General features: G+C 37.5%; 1 protein-coding gene across 1 annotated transcript; it reads right to left on the bottom strand.

The window, feature by feature from the left end:
* Positions 1 to 3,243: 3,243 nt before the first annotated feature.
* On the bottom strand, positions 3,244 to 18,060 carry stub1 (STIP1 homology and U-Box containing protein 1). Its single transcript, XM_061708500.1, has 8 exons — positions 17,928 to 18,060; positions 15,811 to 16,041; positions 13,545 to 13,743; positions 8,340 to 8,505; positions 8,182 to 8,257; positions 7,989 to 8,045; positions 7,358 to 7,474; positions 3,244 to 5,450 (listed from the first exon to the last, which is right to left on the bottom strand). The coding sequence occupies exons 2-8, from the start codon at positions 15,922 to 15,924 to the stop codon at positions 5,325 to 5,327; spliced, it is 855 nt and encodes a 284-aa protein (XP_061564484.1). The 5' UTR covers positions 15,925 to 16,041; positions 17,928 to 18,060; the 3' UTR covers positions 3,244 to 5,324.
* Positions 18,061 to 21,118: the final 3,058 nt, after the last annotated feature.

Genomic DNA, 21,118 nt, shown 5'->3' on the forward strand with positions numbered 1-21,118 from the left:
TGCAAAGCTCTGACAATAGGTCTGGTGTGTGAGAGCTGAGTGGCAGTCTATGTGTCCATGTGACTCAGACACACATCATTTCACTTACGTTAACATCACTAAAGACCAGTTTACTGTGTTTAAAGTAAACAGTTAAAGCCAGAGTCAAAGATTCTCCATATTTCCATTTTAGAAATTAGTTTTCAAGGATGAAAACAGCATTTATTCAGTTATTTTGCATATTAAAGGGTTTCTGGTCGTTGATCAGCAAAAATTGATTTTAGGTCGGTCCCAACATAACATTCACCAATGCCGTTTTTTACTGCAGAACTTTGTAACAAGCTGAGCAGTGATTACTTGTGTTACCTCTCAGTTTCCAGTATTACAGCTGATCAGTGTTTAAGTGTGTAGTCTAAATATTTTCTACTCTTGCACAAGGCTGTGCTCGTTCTGTATGGCACGTTTTCATTGGAACAGACAGTACCATGATCCACATTTCTGTGTATTAGTCAGCAGATTGTACAGGATACAAATTGGGTGTTTGTACTTGTTCTGACAGCAGTCTGTGTTTCATGGGACACCTACGGGTACTTGGTGGTAGTGCACCATGAATAAATGGACACTGTTGCATGCAACCTGTTAAGAAACTAATGAAACAGGAAAAAAATGACTGATCTTAACAGTATTCATTCAGCTGTTTTAGTTTGAAGGACGAAAAGATAAATGTGACCAACAAACTTGTGTTATTTACCAAAAAAACAGGTAAAGGTTGCTGGAATTACCTTTTTTTATGTAATAAAAATAAAAATTACATTATGTATGTAATTTTTATGCAATTTTATTGAAATTATGTAATAACTGTGAATCTAAAGACAAGTCAGCTGTTGGAGGAGAACGCCTGCATAACTCAGGGAGCTGATGCACCTGACACATTGACAGGAAACAACCCCAACAACAGAGCTGTGGGGGGAAACAGCAGGGAGGATTATAAAACTCATTTATGGCGATAAGTCAACAGAGCGTAAAACAGCTGGATGAATGTCCTTCAAGAACGGTGAATCATCTTTAGTGCTAGGACACAAACAGCTAAGCAGAGCATGAAGGCCCAGTGCGGTAACATGGAGTGTTTTTAAATTATCCTGGAAGTACATCTGTCTCAATTTTGACACACCCCTGTCAGACGCTTCCAAAACATTAACATACAGGACTGTCTCAGAAAATTAGAATATTGTGATAAAGTTGTTTATTTTCTGTTATGCAATTAAAAAAACAAAAATGTCATACATTCTGGATTCATTACAAATCAACTGAAATATTGCAAGCCTTTTATTATTTTAATATTGCTGATTATGGCTTACAGTTTAAGATTAAGATTCCCAGAATATTCAAATTTTTTTAGATGGATATTTGAGTTTTCTTAAGCTGTAAGCCATGATCAGCAATATTAAAATAATAAAAGGCTTGCAATATTTCAGTTGATTTGTAATGAATCCAGAATGTATGACATTTTTGCATTACAGAAAATAAAAGGACTTTATCACAATATTCTAATTTTCTGAGACAGTCCTGTAAGTTTGCTTTGTATGTTTTTGAGGTAAAGTAATCAGCTTCTGATCTAACCACTATCACTAGCTTTGCCTATGTTCTTTCATAACACTTCTCCTTCTCCTGTAAAACAGTAATGTGCTTCCTATTCTTATGTTTTTTTCCATTTTGTTTTCCATGATAACCCTCAATAAATCCCACTTATCATAAAACAGCCTATCAAGTCTTCTGTTGTCTAACAATGCAGCGTATATGATATGTGTATATATGAATAGTTCTGTATTCATATATTCCAAATATGTAATTGGTTCAATAATTCTTGTGTTGAATTATGTAATTCACTATAAGATGTTTTGACACAACCAAGACTGACCAGAGAACTAACATCCTGCATGTTGACCACATCAAGAAAAGAGCACAACTGTATACGAACGGAGTCATGGCGGTCATTATAAATTATTAGATGCTGTGGAAGTTTAATGTGAAGTATTTTTGTGGTCTAATAGTAGTAAATCTGTGATCATCATGTTCATCATTCTTTTGATATTTTTAAATTTGATCTTGGATAATCTAAAACAGGACACATTAGACAGTTACTTAGTCAGAAAGACTAAGCCAAAAAGTATTATCGTCTCGGGAAAAACAAAGCAGCTTAACAACTTCTGCAGTAATCAAAAGGCAGGTTGCTGCTGAAAAAAATTGATTATTTGATCAGTGACTTTGATCATCTCAATGAAAGTGAAAGAAGTGGCAGTTTGTGGCATCTTTCAAGAATAAGAATGATATTTACATGTGAAAACTATTAGAAAAATAGTTGGGGAAAAAAAGGAAAAAATAGTTGCTAGTTTTCCCAGGATTTGGGGTCCGACTCAGAGAAACTGCAAAACAAGAGCTACAAATGTGTAAACGCATGCTCCAGGCAGCATGTTACATATCAAAAGTCATGACAGTAAAATTAGAAAAAGACAAGTTGGAAGGGATGTCACAAGAAAATCTCTTCCCTCTTCCCTCAGTGTAGGTTAGGTGTGCACAACTGCATCTGAGCGAACCCTGGAACTTCTGCAGCAATGTCCTCTGGACATAAGTCCAAAGTGGGGAACTGAACTGAGAAGGCTGTGATGGGGTGTCAGGTTGTGCATAGATAGACAATCCCCACAAATATCAATTATCTGAAGAATTTCATCTAAAGAACAGTGGGCCATAATTCCTTTACAGCGATCTGAGAGGTGATGTCACAATGAAAATAATCAAGTTATTGCTGCAAAAGTGTGGTTATTCCAGGTATTAAACTTTTCTGAAGTGAAAAGGTGAATTGTTGTTCATCTGAGGTTGGATTTACTTAAATTAAACACCACTTAAGAACCAGAGGATATCCTTTTTGTAAAATGTATGATCCCATACTAAAAATCTTTGGTAAGTAAAATGTTTCAGTTGTCAAGAAAACACATCAAGAGGTTTTGAGAGGCTTCCACATTTAACGTGTTTTCTTTTTTGTTTTAATTTCTTAAAATATGCAAGAAGTGAATCATAAACATACTGACTTAGCACTGAAAGAAGTAGATACAATAAGGCCTACAGTTAAAGGGGAGAATTATACATAAACTTAAAAACAGCTACTGCAATCATACAATGATACAGTAAAGTTCCATTCACACTTGGTATCTCTTTAATGATCATCTAGCATCAAACACAAAAAAAAGAAAGAAAAAAAAAACATCCTCAAACTTCATGGTTTAATGGGAACAAATGATTGAAAATTGAATCAGGCATTTATGATATCAACATATCTACATTTAATACAGCGTCTCAAACTTTAGGATTTTTCAAGAATAAAATAACCCTAACTTGTCAAGAAATAAAATCTCAGTAACGCCAGAAATGTATGTACAATGCCTGCAACCCAACACAAACAACCACCGACAGGCCTAATTTACCACATTCAGCTGGAAAGCCTGTAAAACACAAGTACTGAACTTAAAATGTGTTTTACGAAGAATGCTGAACGTCTAGCAAGCAAACACTTGGATTGAGGTATCGATGAGACAAGATGGTCGGAACTCTTCCAGCATGTGTATGACAGAGGTTTTTATTTTGGGGGGGGGGGCGGGCAGTGATGCTACTGAACCTCAGACCCGTGTGATAGGACACAGTTTTACTTAGTTCATATATGCGACACTGAGGGGGATACAAGAAAAAAAAAAAAAACAACAGCAAAAAGATGAGGAAAAAATGCAAAGCATATTCTGGCTTTTCCAAGGAGGAAAAGAAAAATCCACTTCATGCTTGATGTGAGCCGCACGTAGCATCTGATCACAATTCTGCTTCTATGAACAGCACAGACAGCACAGACCTTTTGTCAAAGCAGGTTTTAGCAACATCCAAAACAGCTAACATCTCTCATCTCTCAAGTTTTAACATTTAAATGTTCCGACTTTATATCCAGCAATGTCACTTTTTTTTTTTCAGTTTCCAGTTCAAAGCTTTTCAAGGAAGCCTTGCATTGTCCTGATAGGAAAACGTCTTCAATTACTGAAGGTTCACTCTAAACCAAAGAAACACATTACTCATACATTCAACTTATCTCAATTGTCTGAAATGAGGTGATTGATATGCAAAGGAAAAAACAATCTATTGAATCTATTCAAAATCTTTGTTAAATGACATGGGTTGATATCTATAAAGCGCCTCCAGCAAGTAGAAAAGGTACTTTGTTCACTTTTCTATTCATTATAATGTAAAACAAGTCACCCTTGTTCATAACGGGTTTTTGGCATTTGAGACACCACATGAACAAATTAATATATAGCCAAATGGTCAGTTATTTTTTTGATGAAAAATGACTACAAAATACTGGAGTAAATGCCTAATTAAAGGCCATGGTCTTCATTAATTGCCACCACCTTTTTTATTTTATTTTTTCAACTGCTGTTTTATGTGAAACACTGGAGTGCAATTCTTTCCAGAAGCTGTGGCACTCAGTAAGACAGACAGAGATGAGGCAGGAAAGATGGAAAAGCCCGATGAGAAGAAGGCCTCTCAGAGCAGAAAGACGTCAGGATGGAAAGGTGAGAAACAGCATGACGTAGAGGAAGAAATGGAGTAAGACTAGAAAGAGAAGAGCAAGCGTGGTCTTAAAGGGAACGGCAGGCCATGATTACTGAGCCTTAAAGGCAATTCATTCATGGTTTCCGTGTCCGCCTGTGTGACGTGAATTCTGTTATGTGCACAAGTCGACAACAGTCTCTTGGGTCATGGGTCCCTCAACAGCCAGCTGCATGCAGCCTCAAAGTCTGTAGCCTTGTTGGACCGAGCGTGGCGACTAGTCATGCACCTGGACCAATCTCCAATTCAGGGAAGGAGAGAAAAAAAAAAGAAAGGTAGCAGAAGAATGAGGTGGATGCTTTGAAGAGAGATTTTGCAGAAGAATCGGCTGTCGTCCATACCTCTACAATGTACTTGAGGCAGATTGGCTGCCCATGCATGGGAAGCTTCGGCACAGCTGACCCAAAGGGTACTATAATAAAACCGCATCAGCGTCTGCAGAGCCCCAGTCGGTTCGCACACGTGGAAACCATGTAGAAAGCTTTATAGAGTTGGAGCAAGAAGCTTTACGACAAGGATAAAATGTGGGGAGGAGGCAGATCAAGTTACGTAGTTCCCGTTTCATAATCCAAAGTGTGGCTTTTCCTGTTTGTGTAAGGTAGATATCCAGGCAAGGGGTGATCTGTTTTCTAAAGTCTTGTGTTGTCCAGACTTTGTGTTGAGTACTGGGGCATGAAGGAGAAACAGGAGGAGTCTCTTCAGTAGTCCTCCACCCAGCCGTTCTCCTGGATAAAGGCGTCGATCACCTCCTTCATTGCCAGGTTGGGGATCAGCTGATCCTGGGTAAGGGGACTCCGGGTGACTGGGTCAAAATGACCCACTCGCTGCACAGAAGAAGAACACAAAAGCCATTAAATGTATTTCGGCATAACTGATTCCATAATGGATTAAATATACGTATTCATAAAGTAGATTTTTATAATTTTGCCTCGTTTAAGTTTACCCTATTTAGAATGCAAATAAACCAGGGCTGACATATAAATACATAATAGTTCTGGCTCCTAAAAGGAACTCTGATCAAGACTTCTAAACCTTGATATGCTTAAATTGCTCTTTAAAATGTATATTTTTTTATTATTTTAAAATCGTTTAATTTTCAAAGCTTTTCACACGTTTTGAGAGTAATGACCCGATGTTATGTTCTCAAGACTTCTTCCCTGGTCCACCTGATGCATTTGAATGAATTGAAGAGAAAAACAGAAAGTGTAGTAATAATAGACTATAATAGACTTAAAAAAAAAAATGGCGTCCGTATTAATGGTGCCATCGGTGTAAACCGGAGTCAAGTTCTCTCATCTGATTATGTCTGACCTGGCAATAAAGCTTTTTCTGATTCTGATTCTGATAATATTGAGCCAATAGTTATGTCATCCATTCTTAACTGCCCCTGATTTAGAAGTGAGCTATAATTCCACATATGCAATATACAGCGAGCAACTCTCAGTGATACAATGAAGAATGATTACAGTCTTTAAAATTACACCCATTGAGGTTTACACAGGTTAGTTGTAATGGACTCATCCCTTTCAACATAGACCATATATAGAATATATAGTAATAGATATAGAATGCTTAATCACAATTTTCATCACAAATTCAATTTTTTTTGTATTCATCAGTATACTGAAATGTGTCCTCTGCTTTTAAAGGGAACCCTGGTTTAATGCTTTGCTATTACAGTTTATTGAACGTCTCTGGTTAAACTAACGTGGCTTATCTTCCCAGAGCAACCGGACTACGTCATCGCCCCCAGAATGCATTGCAAGGGTAAAACATGGCGCCTCCCGCAGGTCAAAATACGAATAAACATTGTAGATTTTTAAAGCAATGACATTATTTTATGTGTTTCTAACAACATATTTTAGTATAAAAGAACAATTGTGGCTTATTAGGGCCTACAAGTCTTAATAACCGGGGTTCCTTTTAACCCATCACTAGTTAAACTAGTAGCAGTGGGCTGCCTTTATTCTGGCGCCCGGAGAGTAATTATGGTTAAGGCATCGCTGAGGTGGTATATGTATATTTTGGTTGCCATCTTTGGGGCTCCTCCAGACCCAAGCCCACCTCTGTAACCACTAGACTACCACTCCCCAATTTGGTGTTGATGACAGAAAGTAGAAATCCTCTATTAGTAATGAAAGGCACCAGATGCACGGACAAAACAGACTTTTCCCCACTTTCCCCTCTTCTTCATCTCCAGTAGTGTCTCGTTTTATCTTCATAACTTGCAATGACTTCTGACTGCACTGAAGTCATATTTATTTCACTTAAATGTCTCAATACAGGGTTGTTTCAGTCAGCTCATAGCATTATTACCCATAATGCATTGCAAATTAAATAACAGCAGTGGATTATGAGTTACCGGATTTTATCTAATCTTACAAACACAAAGGGATCTGGAGTATTTTAAACATGCACAATAATCTGCTGCAACTCTTGATTCTTTAAAATCAAATATTAAAGCTTTCTTGTTTGTTACTACATTTGAATATCTTTGAATATTAGCTAATTTTACTTTAACTGTTTTATTTATATTATTTTCTTTTATGTAATGTTGATAGCTGGTTTTAATGAATTTCATTTTTTTATGTTCAACACTTTGCCTTGATGTAATGTGCTATAGCCTATAAATAAATATAATAGCATTGCTTCAAATATAAGGCATAAGTGGGCTTGTCTTATATTGAGGTCAAATAAGGTAGATTTATTCTGAGACGGTCAATACTTTTACCTGTAGGTGCTCTTCAATATCTTTGCGATCATAAGTGATCCCACTAGGTGTGATGCACGGCTCCCTCATCAGCTCAAAACTGATTTTGCCACAGAGGTAATCTGGAATCTCTCGCTTCTGGTAAGAAGAAAATACACACAAAAAACAACAAAAAATTGTCATAGTAAGAGTCAGGTATTGAGGTACTGAGAGAAATTAGTTTATCATGACTGTTACGAGTTAGATCAAATCTTATCTTCTGGATCAATAAGGTTTTACGACAAAGTGCTACTTAACAACCAAATCTACACTAACAAGGTTTTCTTCCCAGAAGCCACATCACCCATCCCAGTTCTGCTCAAAATATCATATAAATGCATACATCATTAAAAAACTAGATATCCTCATCAAATATAATCAATTTTCAGATAAAGGTGTACACTTCTTAAGTTTAATCATTTAAATCCAATCAACATCCATCTATAAAAGATGCCTTGATAAACAAATGGTAACTGTTTCCACTTTCTTTTACCCAAAATAAAAACACAAAAATAAAAACTAAAAAGAATTTATCACTTTTGGACCAGCGCATCCATGAACACTCATTCATTAAATGTAAACTGAAGTTCAAATAAATACATTTCAAACTCACTTTTCTTTTTTCATCCACTTGGGAGAACAGCTCCTCCATGTCCATTAAATACTTGTCCTTAGCAGGTCACATTTCCATGACAACAACATTTGCAGACATATAAACAAATGTTTAATTGCATTTTAAACATTTCTGTTTGGTTTCTTTAAAATATGTCAAATAAGCTCCAAAATAAAATACAAAAAAAACCTACATGTTTTGTTGCAATCTTGGCAGCATCACCTCCATTTTGATTGTCATCTTGTTTTTCTTTATATTCCTCCAGCTCTCTGTAAAAAATAAAGTGAATTTAGATCGATTTGAGATAAAAGATCAAACTCTTTTTATGATATGTAACTTTCATGAACTCACCTTTCTTTTTCAGCCAGTATTAGTTTTGTCAGATAGGCATGCAACTCGTTCTCCTGGTTGATGCGCTTCTCCTCAATGCTGTTCCAACGTTTTTTCTTTGCAATCCGCAGAGCGCTGGGGATATCATCGCCAAAGTTCAGCCTCTGTTCTTTTGCCAGGTTATAAGCTGCAATACAAAAACATCATGGCTCATTCAGAAATCACTCATTTTATGTGAGATATTCTATCAAGGTTAGAAGTCTAGATATTATTAAAAGGCGTCCCTTCAGACTTATTTTTAAATAATTTCTTCCTTCTTCAAAGGGTCATTTCAGATGGTAAAAATACAAAGTTAACAGAATCCAACTTGCAGAAATGATAAGTGAGCAGAAGATTGCCAGTGACACTTGTGTGTTAACTTAATGATACAATTTGAATGCGTCATTGGATCTTAACAGCAGCTCTGACAAATGATATGACATATGGGATGTATTTACACTGCATGCATGGATGGACAGTTTTCATTTATTGCCTTTATAGCATTTTTTCTATTAGTTGCTTACATCATCTTTTAAAAGTGACCCATATCTAACACCTGCATTGGTTAACTGCTCAGCAAACAACCTTGCAAGGTAGATGAGATTGGCTACTGCTTTGGAAAAGGTTAGTGAGCAAAGGAAAAACGATCAAAGCACCATTTTCGATGAATAGAGGTTCAGTACAGGATGTGGTACAAGGACCTAGTTCCATCATTGCATTGACATGCCTCCTCAGAGTTCAATTGTATGTGTGCATTTATACTGCTACGCTGTCAGTGGTTTAGTAAAAGTGAACTGTTACAAGCCTTGAGTCCTCCTTGTTATTCTTAAAGTCGTGAAATACAAAATATGTTATTCAAGCTGTTGCCTTCTGCAACCTTCTTGGAAGTCAGCAAAGGATTAAGGATATTTCAAAATGGAGAGAAAAAAAAAATAGGAGACCATGACCATATCCAATCTGTGTCACATGAGTGGGGGGATAAAATCTGAATTAAGTCACTTGAACCCTGCTGTGTAAATGTGGCCATAAAATCCCAGTTTACAGAAACATGTGCCGTTTTATTCCAAAGGGAGGGGTGTCTAATTGTTAACAGCTCTTGAGCAGGTCCTCCTTGTCCTCCCAAAAGAGATCTGAGCAGTTAGGATCTGGACAAAGAAAATGTGAGGGTGTCCTAGAGCAGTGATTCTTAACCATAGGGCCGCGGCCCACACTTGGGCCGCGAGCGCCATCTAGTGGGCCGCCAAAAAAAATGCAGTTTTGTACGTGTGGGCCGCGAGGGCCGCGGGACTGCATAGCAACTCCCAACCAAATGAGGAGAAGAAGACACTCAGCTAGCTGTACGTGTAATAGTAAGAGAAATGGTGTGTCTTTACAGAGAAAATCCTTCATTTTGCACAGAGTAGGTTTAGATCCGCCAGGATCAGGGATCGATTACTTGGGTCTGCGCCCCCAGAGCGAGCGAGCGCGGCGTGCTCATTTATCCCGGCGCGTCCCCGCGGCCGGGGAGGTCGGCTGGGCTGAGGCTGCCGCTCGGGCGGTGGGCTCCGTCGTTACTGCTGAAGGATGGTAGATGTAGATGCGTGGGCTGTCGTGTCTGCTGGACTGGACTGTTCGGGCTTTCGAAAAAGCATCGGAAAGTAACTGCTGCAGCGCGACCAGAGAGCTGCGGTGCGGGCTGTGCCCGTCGCAGCTGATCAGGCTCGGATGAACCCGACACACTGAGTCCTGACAACTTATTAATGTAAATAACTTAAAGTAAAATCAAACTAAGTTTTGTCCTCGCTGTATTTTTAAATATGCAACCCGGAATGGACAAATTCATCCTGTTCAGTCTTCCCACTGGGACAAAACCAGTGTCTCATACGTTCAGAGACCGTGGCGTTCAAAGTGCGAAAGTGAAACGCCACTGAAACAAAACACAAAGTTTTTCATCAAACATATCCACTCAAGTCTGAACTGAAGTCACAGAAAAATAAGCTGAGCATCTTAAAACACCCATGTTTGGGTCCAGATACAGCTGTGAAGCAGCTTTCTCCACAGTGAACATAATTAAAACTAAATATCGTTTCAGGCTCATCAATGAGCACCTTCACATGTGTATGAGAACCTGAACCTGAACCTTAAATTGTTAAGATGTGTTTATATTAATTTAGTATAAAAATGTGTTGAGACAATTAACAAAGAAAAGGGGAAATTCAAACTGCTGGTAGAGAAATAAAATAAGATAGCATTTGAAAAATAAAATAAAATCTACTTTATTTTTAAGAGAAAAAAATAAAAAAAATGGCAAATATGTACTTTTTTTAATATAACAGTCAGATGCAGATGTTGATACAACTATGAGGCTACTTGAATATATATACACACACACATATATATATATATATATTATGATGTTCTGGACCTTCGCTTGAGTAAATTTTCTCTAAATGGACCACTTAAAGTTGAATACCCCTGCTATACAGTGTTTATATTTAATGGGCCCTGGGCCACTCTGTACTGAAAAAATTGGGCCCCAAGGTCAGAAAGGTTAAGAACCCCTGTCCTAGAGTGTCTTGTGCTAAATGTTAGCAGCAGAATCTTTAGATCCTGTGGGATGTGGGGTAGGGCCTCTGTGGATTGGGACTGCTTCTCACAGATGTCTTCAGGTTAAATCCAATTGGTATACGGGGAATTTGGAGAACAAATAAAACAACTCAGAGGCTTCGATCTGAAAAGTTCATACAAAATTCATTGAGGGGCAAACTGCCAACCTGCCGAGGGAGGCGGCTACTGTAGGGGAATAATGTTGCCATGTAGAGGGGTGTGGTTGTGCTGCAAAAGTTTTTAGGTAGGTGTCAAGTGCTAAAATAAGATTCATGTAAGTGACAGGATGCAGGTTTTCCCAGCTGTCTTACATTGCACTGTTATAAGATGAGAAGTGTTCCCTCATATTACCAGTCAGTGGCCATGATGCTATGCTTGATCAGTGAATATACGATACAGTAATACCATTTAACTGAATCTTTTCCTGTCTTAAAATTCTCCTTCATTGTGAGATGTTCCTCCATAAAATTCAACAGTAACTAAAGCATTAATAAGTAATCAAGTCAGGATATCCGTGGATCTGCAGGTTGTTCTCCAAACAGAAAGTTTGTTGTTTAGTTTATAGTAGAGATGTTGCCAATACTGATAGCAGTATCTAAAATACTTGCAGATACTGTCAAAAATATGGGTATTACCATTGGTGAATATTTACATCTATACAATATTGGATAACGTGACATTTTTAATAAAAGAATCACAATTCTTCTTTGTTGCTCTAAAAGCCAGGAAGTCTCCAGATGGAGAAGCAGCAGAACATGAGTTGCTGAATTGAACTAGTCATCTTCCATTAACATTATGCTGGAAATATTGCCTCATTTTAGGCTGAAAAATCCCACATACTCATCATACGACGCTGTAGTTTGCAAACTAAATCCAGAATAACGATGGATAAAACTGTAGAATTCATTTCCGCAATCAGGGGAATTGAACTCCAGTCTTGAGGGGCTGCTGCCCTGCATAATGCTGAGGTTTTCTTGCATCAACACATCTAATTCAAATTGATGGATCATCACCTTGTCATCAAGGTCTGCACAAATCTGTTAACAATACGTCATTTGTATCAGGGTGTGTTGAAGCAGGGAAATATCTAAAACATGCAGGAGGACAAGCCTCCAGGACTAGAGTTCGACACCCCTGTCCCACATACCCCTGTCCTACATAACCAGCCCTTGTTGGTTGTTGATAATGTTGGATTTCACAACGTAACTGAACATCTGGAACCGTGGTACTGTTTCCCAGGTCAGAAATATGGCTCTGAAATGGCTCTTTATTTAAGAGCTATTTTTAATCTAATGTGTGTTTTTAGTTGTTTGTTTTTTATCATGTTTAATTTCTTATTTAGAAATATGAAAATGAAAAGTAACACATACATATCAAAACAATACTGTGTATTGTTCAATACTCAAAGGGGATTGGAAAGAAAAAAAATAGTATCTGAACCTCTACTTTGTGTTGACAGTAGGGCTGGGCGATATGGACCAAAAGTCATATCTCGATATTTTCTAGCTAAATGGCGATAGTCGATATATATCTCGATATTTTTTCTGTGCCTTAATTGGGGTTTCCCCCAAAGCATTATAGCATAGCATCTCTGTTAGCTTCATTTTTTTCTGAGGCAAACCCTTAAACAAACAGTCAATTTTAATACAAAGCCTCGTGCCAAATGTCACACAGGTACCTTTCTTAACAGAGGTCTGCACAATTTCAAAATGTATAAAACAAATGAAATAAAAATAAACTGCCTGCATATATAGAATAAAAATGCTTCTTGAATAAAATAAAACAAATATCCCTTTCCTGCATAACAATTAAATTAAAATACACTGTGCAATTAATACAATGTAGACAGTAACAGGCAGACTTTTCCACTGAGGTTGACAGTTGTGCAAATAACAAAACATTTGTGCAAATCTCAAATAAAACATTCAAGTCAATTTGTCACAAAATAAGCTATATCAAAATCATTAAAAAAAAAAAATGTAAAAAAAAAAAAAAAAAAAAAATTTAAAAATCGATATAAACGATATTGTCTCGTACCATATCGTGTTTGAAAATATATCGATATATATTAAAATCTCGATATATCGCCCAGCCCTAGTTGACAGGCAAGAACTTAAATTTCACATCAGCGAATAGTATATAAACTGAAGCTTTGCTCTTAATATTTCTGCTGGTGCTCATAAGATTAAAGTATGCTGCTTCAGTACTACTAGTGGAAAATGCTAGTTTAGACCCCTGTTCTTCCAAATAGCAGCAGCAACAGCACATATGCAAACGTCCAGGGGGACTTTCAGCTGTCTTTCTTTCTGGCATCTCTAATTCCACAGATGACATGTCAGCAATTTCTATTTATGAAACTTATGAAAACTTTTCCTGTACTTTTCCTGACATTCAAGGCCTTGATAATTCAAGGCCGTGTTTTAGACCTTTATAAAGCAGGGACAAGAAAATGACAAGAGCTTAAAACCTGAAAAAGCATGAAATTTAATTGAAAAGAGGAAACAAATAGGGAAGATGAAGCAGCAAATGAGAACAAGTGCTATTTTACACTACCGCAAAATGTTGCCACATTTTCCGCATCTTTTATGAGTTTGCACCGACCTTTCTGCAGGTTGCCAATGGCCTCATCATAGTTCTCCAGTTCCAGGTGACACTGGCCTAGGAAGAAGTGGGCTTTAACCGACTGACTGTCCAGCTCCAGTGCATGCTTACAATCGGCCAGAGCTTTGTCATACTGCTGTAGCTTCACATGGCAGAGAGCCCTGTTGGTGTAGTATACAGCCACCGATGGGTTGCGGTTCTGAAGGACAGAAAACCAGACAATAGACATGAACTGTAAAATTATAGCATTCTGGTATCCCCTGCTGTATGCTCTGGCCTAGAGTGTAGAGTGCACAAACATAGAATATATGCATGCATGCCTGTCTTGGTTAACAGTTAAGAACAAACTTGAAATCAATGTCCTCATGTTTGCCAGAAACATTATTTCAAATCAAGCACCGGAGTACTTTTTCAAACAGTTATTAAAGTCAAGTGACAGACATAATCATAACACCAGAATTGCCAGCCTTGGGCATCTGACACTCCCTGCTCCAAAAACGAACCTCCTCAAAAAAACAGCTATGTATCGATCAATAACTTATTGGAACAGGTTACCACCCCACATTAATATAGTACAAAGTAAATTGTCATTTAAATATGCTATAAAGAAACACTTGTTGTCATTTACTACATGACTGGAGTGTTGTATTTGATTTTGTAGAGTGGATTATGATCATGTGTTCTTTGTAATTTAATACTGTAGAATGCATTACATTCATTATTTATAATCATTTTTTATAGAATAAATTGCAATCACGTATTTCATTTTCTATACTGCTCAGTAAAACCTTTGTATATCGTGTATTGTATATTGTATATTATGTATTGTATTTTCTTTTTATGTGTATGGACCACAGGAAGAATAGCTGCTACTTAGGTATGGGGGATTTTTTGTGCCAAAATTAAATAAATAAATACATACATCATTAATTAATTCAAATGGGAATGAAATATATCATTAATTAATTAAATGTGTCATGAATTAATTCAAATTAGAATGAAATATGTCATTAATTAATTAAAATACAATTCATTTTAAGTAAAAATATATATTTATTATTTCAGCATTTAATTAATGACACATTTAATTAATGATTTTGTGTTGCTGAATCATGAAATGTAAATGTAAAACTGTCAGTTTCACTCGTCAAACTCAGTGGGCGGATTCCAAACACCTCATTGGTTCCCCTGCACATCAAGTCAAGATGGGAAAGTGCAGAAATAACTCCAACGACTTCGAGCAGTTCCTCTGCTTTACACGCTACATGCTCGGGGTCAGCAGATCCTGCTTCCACATACTTTGCAAGGTCGAAGATATCGCTCACCAACTCTCTACAAAGTTCACGAAAATCCTCCAAACTCACAGCTGTCATGTTTAGAAAGTCCAAAGCAGTGGATTCCACTAGATTTGCGTTAGCCCCGCCCACTGAGTTTGACGAGTGAAACTGACAGTTTTACATTTACATTTCATGATTCAGCAACACGAAATCATTAATTAAATGTGTCATTAATTAATTAAATGCAGTTTTACATTTTATTTTATTTAACCTTTATTTAACCAGGCAAGCAAATTAAGAACAAATTTCTTATTTACAAGTGCAGCCTAGGGGGGTAAGGGGAGGGAGCTAAGATGAAAAAACAAAGTTATATAAATACACAAAAAGACATTAAAACACAATACAAAAGATAAAACAATTAATCAGTAAAACAGTCAGTATGCTTGAAGGAGGACTAAAGGCAAGTGCAGGAGTCGGTTGTACTTAATAAAAGATGTAGTTTGAAGGTGGAGATGGAGGTGAGAACAGAAAGTTTAAGGGTTTTTTGTAGGGTGTTCCAATCAGAGGCTGCAGCGAACCGGAAGGCATTGCGCCCAAAGGTGGTGCGGACTTTGGGGATGGAGAGATTGATGAAGGCACTTTTCATGATTCACACGCAACACGCAATCATTAATTAAATGTGTCATTAATTAATTAAATGCTCAAATAATAAATATATATTTTTACTTAAAATTAATTGTATTTTAATTAATTAATGACATATTTCATTCTAATTTGAATTAATTCATGACACATTTAATTAATTAATGATATATTTAATTCCCATTTTAATTAATTAATGATGTATTTATTTATTTAATTTTGGCACAAAAAATCCTCCATACTTAGGTAGTAGCTAATGGGGATCCTAATAAACAAATAAATTGTTTAAGGAAAGATTTTTTTTTATTTATTTACATCTCCAGCATTCATGTTACAATGTCACTCACAATAGCTTTACTGTAGCAGGTTGCAGCCTCCTGGTACTTGCGGCAGAGGAAGAGCCGGTTCCCCTGCTCCTTCAGCTCCTGCGCGGTGGAGCTCTTCTCCGGGCTGCCGGCCATCTTCTCCACCGGCTCCGTGGGGCCCGCCTCGCCCTGCTTCCCTATCCTGTTCCCCGTCTCTTCGGCTGGCTAGTTGACAGGTCTCAAAAATGTCCCGTCTGCCTCGGATCGCACACACTAGATAAAGAGAAATGCAGTGCATGCGAAGTTAGAAAATGTACCTGCAATGCGCGTCTTTGCCCCCAATTACAGTAGATGTGATGCTGCTCGTTTGTTGCCACCCAAAAGGCATTTGTTTAATGTGCTGACTGCACAGCTGAAGACAAAACAAAAAAAAAACGAAAACGCAGCCCTGTAGCCAGACTGCCAGTGCCAGGGATTTAACTATTCATATTCAGACATTGGTAGGGGAGTAAAAAAAGAGCCACCAACACGCATTACACGCCCATCCTTTTCTGTGTAAAACACCTCACTCCTGCCACACAACCGCTGCTAAACGATATCTGCAAGTAGCATTTCCCGCAATATTCATTTGAGACGCAGCTCCTATGGTCCCAGGGATGGTGGCACGTTGTGGATCAACTTTATTCACAGCAGACTGCAGATCCGCGCCAGGCTGCGTTAGCAGCGCTAGCTCAGCGAGCTAATGCCGCGTTCCATTTGTCCTCGGAAGTGGGAATTTCCCAGTTCCTAGTCGGATTTTTCAACTGGAACGCCCCTCGAAGTGGGATTTCCCACTGGGAAAGTGGGAGAGTCTTCACCAACCCCGAGTTCACATTCCAAGATGGCTGCCCCGGTTGTAAACAGTAGAAGAGAGCTCTGTAATAATTCGCAGCACTTCTTTCTAGTTTTGGTCACACTAGATCAGTCGTATACAAGTATTGTTCAGCATATATATGCTGCTATAGTGTACTTCACATTTTTATGTGGTATATGCAGTAATCGAGTTGAGGGGGGATGAGGGGGGATGGCATCCCCCCCTGAAATAAAAATGGTCAAAATCATCCCCCCTGTAAAACTGCCATCCCCTCTTTCCATCCCTTATGTCATTTCATCAATGAATGTGGGATTACTGCTATTTCAACATTTAGAGTCATCACCAGAAAATTAACAGCAGAAAAATAACTTATTTGACAATTTTCACCTGTTTCAAGTAAATTTTCACTTGAAATAAGTAGGAAAATCTGCCAGAAATCTTGTTCCACTGGCAGATTTTTCTACTTATTTCAAGTGAAAATCTACTTGAAACAGGTGAACATTTTTGTTTTTTCCAGTGATGAGTCTTGTTTTAAGTGTAATGACATTTTTTTTACTAAAATGAGACATTTTAACTAGAAATAAGAGAAATATTCTTGTTAAGATTTTGAGTTTTTGCAGTGATCCATTTTACTTATCCTGTGAAGGACAGATTCATATTGATAAGTTCAGAAAACTGTTTTTTATTGTTGTGTTTTGATGTATTTGATGTAAGCCCAGTGGATATTTAAAGCATACAGAAGGCTTCATTTAACTGCTGCTATGTCATTCCTGCAGTATTTCTGCAGGTGTTTTGGTCAGTGCTATTATTTGTAATATATTATATTATTTGCAATCAGCACAAATTATCTGTCCCCATATGATAAAATCCACCATCCCCCCTGATTTTTTTTTTTACAACTCGAGTACTGGGTATATGCGAACTACAAACTTGTTTTCCGACTTTGTAACTGGAACGCTGATAACTCGTCTGTGTCGTCATTCCCAGATCCGAGTTCCGACTTCCGAGGTAAATGGAACGCAGCATAAGTTATACACATATGTCGGAGGCTCGTCTAATAAAAATGCAGCTCACATGGCTCCCAGTACACTCGTGCTGATTATAATCTAAGCAACATCCGTCAATTTGCACGTACCCTCAGAAACTGTCATGGTGTAGTATTTATAAAAACATTTCCCACAACGTCACAAGAAAAACCAGAAACAGAAAATAGCCGATGCTAAATTAGCACACGTTCAACACTGTCACTGTCTGTTTAAACGTAAGCCGGGGTTTATTCTTACAGTACACGTTTTCAAGTCCTTACCCTATGTTGAGACTCTCGCATTCAGGGGAAACCGTTGTGATTCAGGTAGAATCAAATCTTAATAGATTAATTTTTCCTCATACGAGTTGTCATGACTGATTGTTGTTATGCTGACGTCAGCGCGTTTTACGCCTTTTCTACGGAAGCCGAGGCGGGACTGATTTCTACAGACATTAACGGCTGTCTACAACAGTGGTCCTCAACCTTTTTTCAGTGATGTACCCCCTGTGAAATATTTTTTCAGCCAAGTAACCCCTAACCAGCGCAAAGCACTTTTGGTTGTTAAAAAAAGACCTAAAACAGAGCACTGTGCCATCAGTAATTGATTTATTAAACATAAAAATATTGCTGCTATGCTTCAACAACGACTCCATCGTTGGTCCAAGTGATTGACAGGTGAAGCCAGGTGGCATTTGACAGGTTAGGTGGAACCATCCTGGTGTGGGGGATACTCTGGGGTTTTAGGATAATAAGTTGAATAGCCTACTCCTGAAGATAGAATTAATTTTATGAATTTAGACTTATATTTTCCTCAATTATTTATTAAATATTTATTTAGGATTTTTGCATGGATACTACTTTTTAAATATATGTATATTTTAAAATCTCATGTACCCCTTGGAGTGCCTTCACGTACCCCCAGGGGGACACGTACCCCCATTTGAGAACCACTGGTCTACAACATAGACATATACGTATATATGTCTACGTCTAAAACTGTCAAATTAACTGTAATTCTAACTGTAAAATTAACTGTAACTGTAAAATTAACTGTAACTGTGAAATTAACTGTAACTGTAACTGTAAAATTACCTGTAACTAACTGTAAAATTAACTGTAACTGTGAAATTAACTGTAACTGTAAAATTAACTGTATCTATAAAATTAACTAACTGTAACTGTAAAATTAACTAACTGTAAAATTAACTGTAACTGTAAGTGTAAAATTTTATTCCAAGCAAAGGCAGGTGCCTAAAATATTACCTGCTAATCCTCACATTCATTTTACAGACACTGGTATTAATCAAACCTCTTTTAAGACAAATCATTTTTGGTCCTTTGGATTAATTCTCCTCTATTTACGTGGCATACACACCCACTTTTACCATGTGGAAACACAACAGGTTTGCTTCATTGCCAAGCAGGTAGTGTACTTTCAAATAGATTGATAGAACAGGAAATATGCAAATTAAAAATAAATCTTATTTAAAATTTGACATTATCCAGAAAATGATTGCTGGTTTGTTTCTTTTCTCTGTGCAGCTTCTTATGAGTTAATGATTACAACAAAAACCCTTCCAGGTTTAATGCCAATGTTTTTCTCTCCATATATATTGTTCATGGCTGTCCATGGCAGGGCCACATCTTTGGACAAACAACCATACACAATCACAGTCAGCAATAAACCTAACATACATGTTTTTGGACTAGGAGGAAGCCCACAGTGTACTGGAGTACCCAGAGAAAACTGCGAGCATGAGGAGAATGTGAAACTTCACACAGAAGGACTCTTGCAGGGCTTGGGAGTTGAACCAGGAGCCTTTTTGCTGCAAGGCAACAGTGCTGCCTCATTAATGAATGATAATAATACAAGTACTTTGTATAAGGTTTTTTTTTGTGCATAAAATAACGTAAAATGGCACAAGATCAGACTTTTACATTTTGAGCATTTTGAGACGTGAATAGGGCCCTTTAGTTTGATCCCACATCCATCTTTTTTTCACAGTCATAGATAATAGATCTTAACATTGTGTTCTAAAATTGAAAACAAAACACAAGGGAACATTTGTAGATGTATAAGGGAACAATCAATGACAACAGTTTTTGAGTGACAGATAAGATAACCAAAACATACTCTGAGTGTCATTTAATTTCTTCAGTCAGGGGTGAAGCTGGCCTTCAATTCTTCGCTGTTGGAAGATCACTTCACCCCATAAAACTGGCTGCTTTTAATGGAAGAATAAACACTTGGTTTAAAAGGGAGCTGTGGTACTTTTTACCTGTGGTATTTAAGTTAAAATATTTCTATCTCAAGGTTTCAACAACATTGTGCTACTGTTACTAGTGATCGAAGTCATGTTTTATTCCTCTTCTGGCTATTCTATGACTGAAACACTAGTATTCGCCACCAGAGTGCGCGCTATAGTAAAAGTTTGTTTGAACCTCAAAACTGGCTCAGAGAGAGAAAAAAAGTGATAAGTGGTCCCTGAAGACCTTTTGAAGCACTATAACTCTACAATGTACCCAGAATTTTGGGAATCACTTAACACTCAGTGTATCCAGTTAACCCGTGACTGATATCTAGGGATAACAAAAGCAACATGTGCCAAAATATTGAAAATGACTCCTGAATTCTTAATGTAGCTGGTGAATTCAAACATTTCATCACAGTGTTCAGTGGTGGTCCACTCCTCAGAGAGGGGTGAGATGTTTATCAAAAATGTAGTGCATATAGTCACAGACATCCCACCCACAGAGCAATCTGTGGAGGATCTTTGTAACTCATGGATCATTCAAGTTTAGCAGTGGAGGAATTAGTAAGGCTGTGATTGTGCCCAGGGTCAGTTTCATCCCAGCGTGCTGCGCCTCTAGAGGGCTCGGCACGGAGACCAGTGTGGGAAGATTAGGACACATCCCCTGGGCAAACACACTGATAAATGTGTGAAAGGGGGGCTGTTGAGCCACAGTCCTACCAGAGCGGCATGTGTCCAGCTGTGTTTACTCATAACTGCCTGCTTCACTGATCCCCAAGAACACCCACCAACCTAACTAATCTGTAAGTCATAGGGAACACAAATGTCCTTGCTTGTTGGTGAAAATGTGTTGGGTAAATATTAGATAAACCTCCAAAAGGCTTGCAAAACAGTCATTAAATGTAATCAAATCTTCTCAACTGTTGCAACATTATTTTAGATCTTTTCTTAGAATATTATCATGCAATAAATCATTTTAGGACAGAAAATCAATTCTGTGTAATGTTCCTACATTAGCAGTTAAACTCCACAAGTGCAAAATAATACATTTTTGTTACTTGATTCTGCTCTTCTAACGCAGGTGCATCCAAACTCCATTTCAGTCTGACTTGTTCCAAAATATAAGCTTTCAAAAACTTTAATTTTCAAACATTTTGTGATTCTATATTCAGTTAAATCCGACACCTGCCTATAAATATGTAAAATAAATATGAAACT

This window comes from Cololabis saira, chromosome 19, assembly GCF_033807715.1.
Source record: "Cololabis saira isolate AMF1-May2022 chromosome 19, fColSai1.1, whole genome shotgun sequence".
NCBI lineage: Eukaryota > Metazoa > Chordata > Actinopteri > Beloniformes > Belonidae > Cololabis > Cololabis saira.

Bases quoted from the DNA above. Each gene is read 5' to 3' on its own strand.
- stub1 (XM_061708500.1), bottom strand. From the start codon at position 15,924: ATGGCCGGCAGCCCGGAGAAGAGCTCCACCGCGCAGGAGCTGAAGGAG. The intron at 8,258-8,339 runs GTGAGTTCATGA...TATTTTTTACAG, and splicing joins ATACTGGCTGAAAAAGAAAG to AGAGCTGGAGGAATATAAAG. The intron at 7,475-7,988 runs GTGAGTTTGAAA...TCTTCTTACCAG, and splicing joins AAGTGGATGAAAAAAGAAAA to AAGCGAGAGATTCCAGATTA.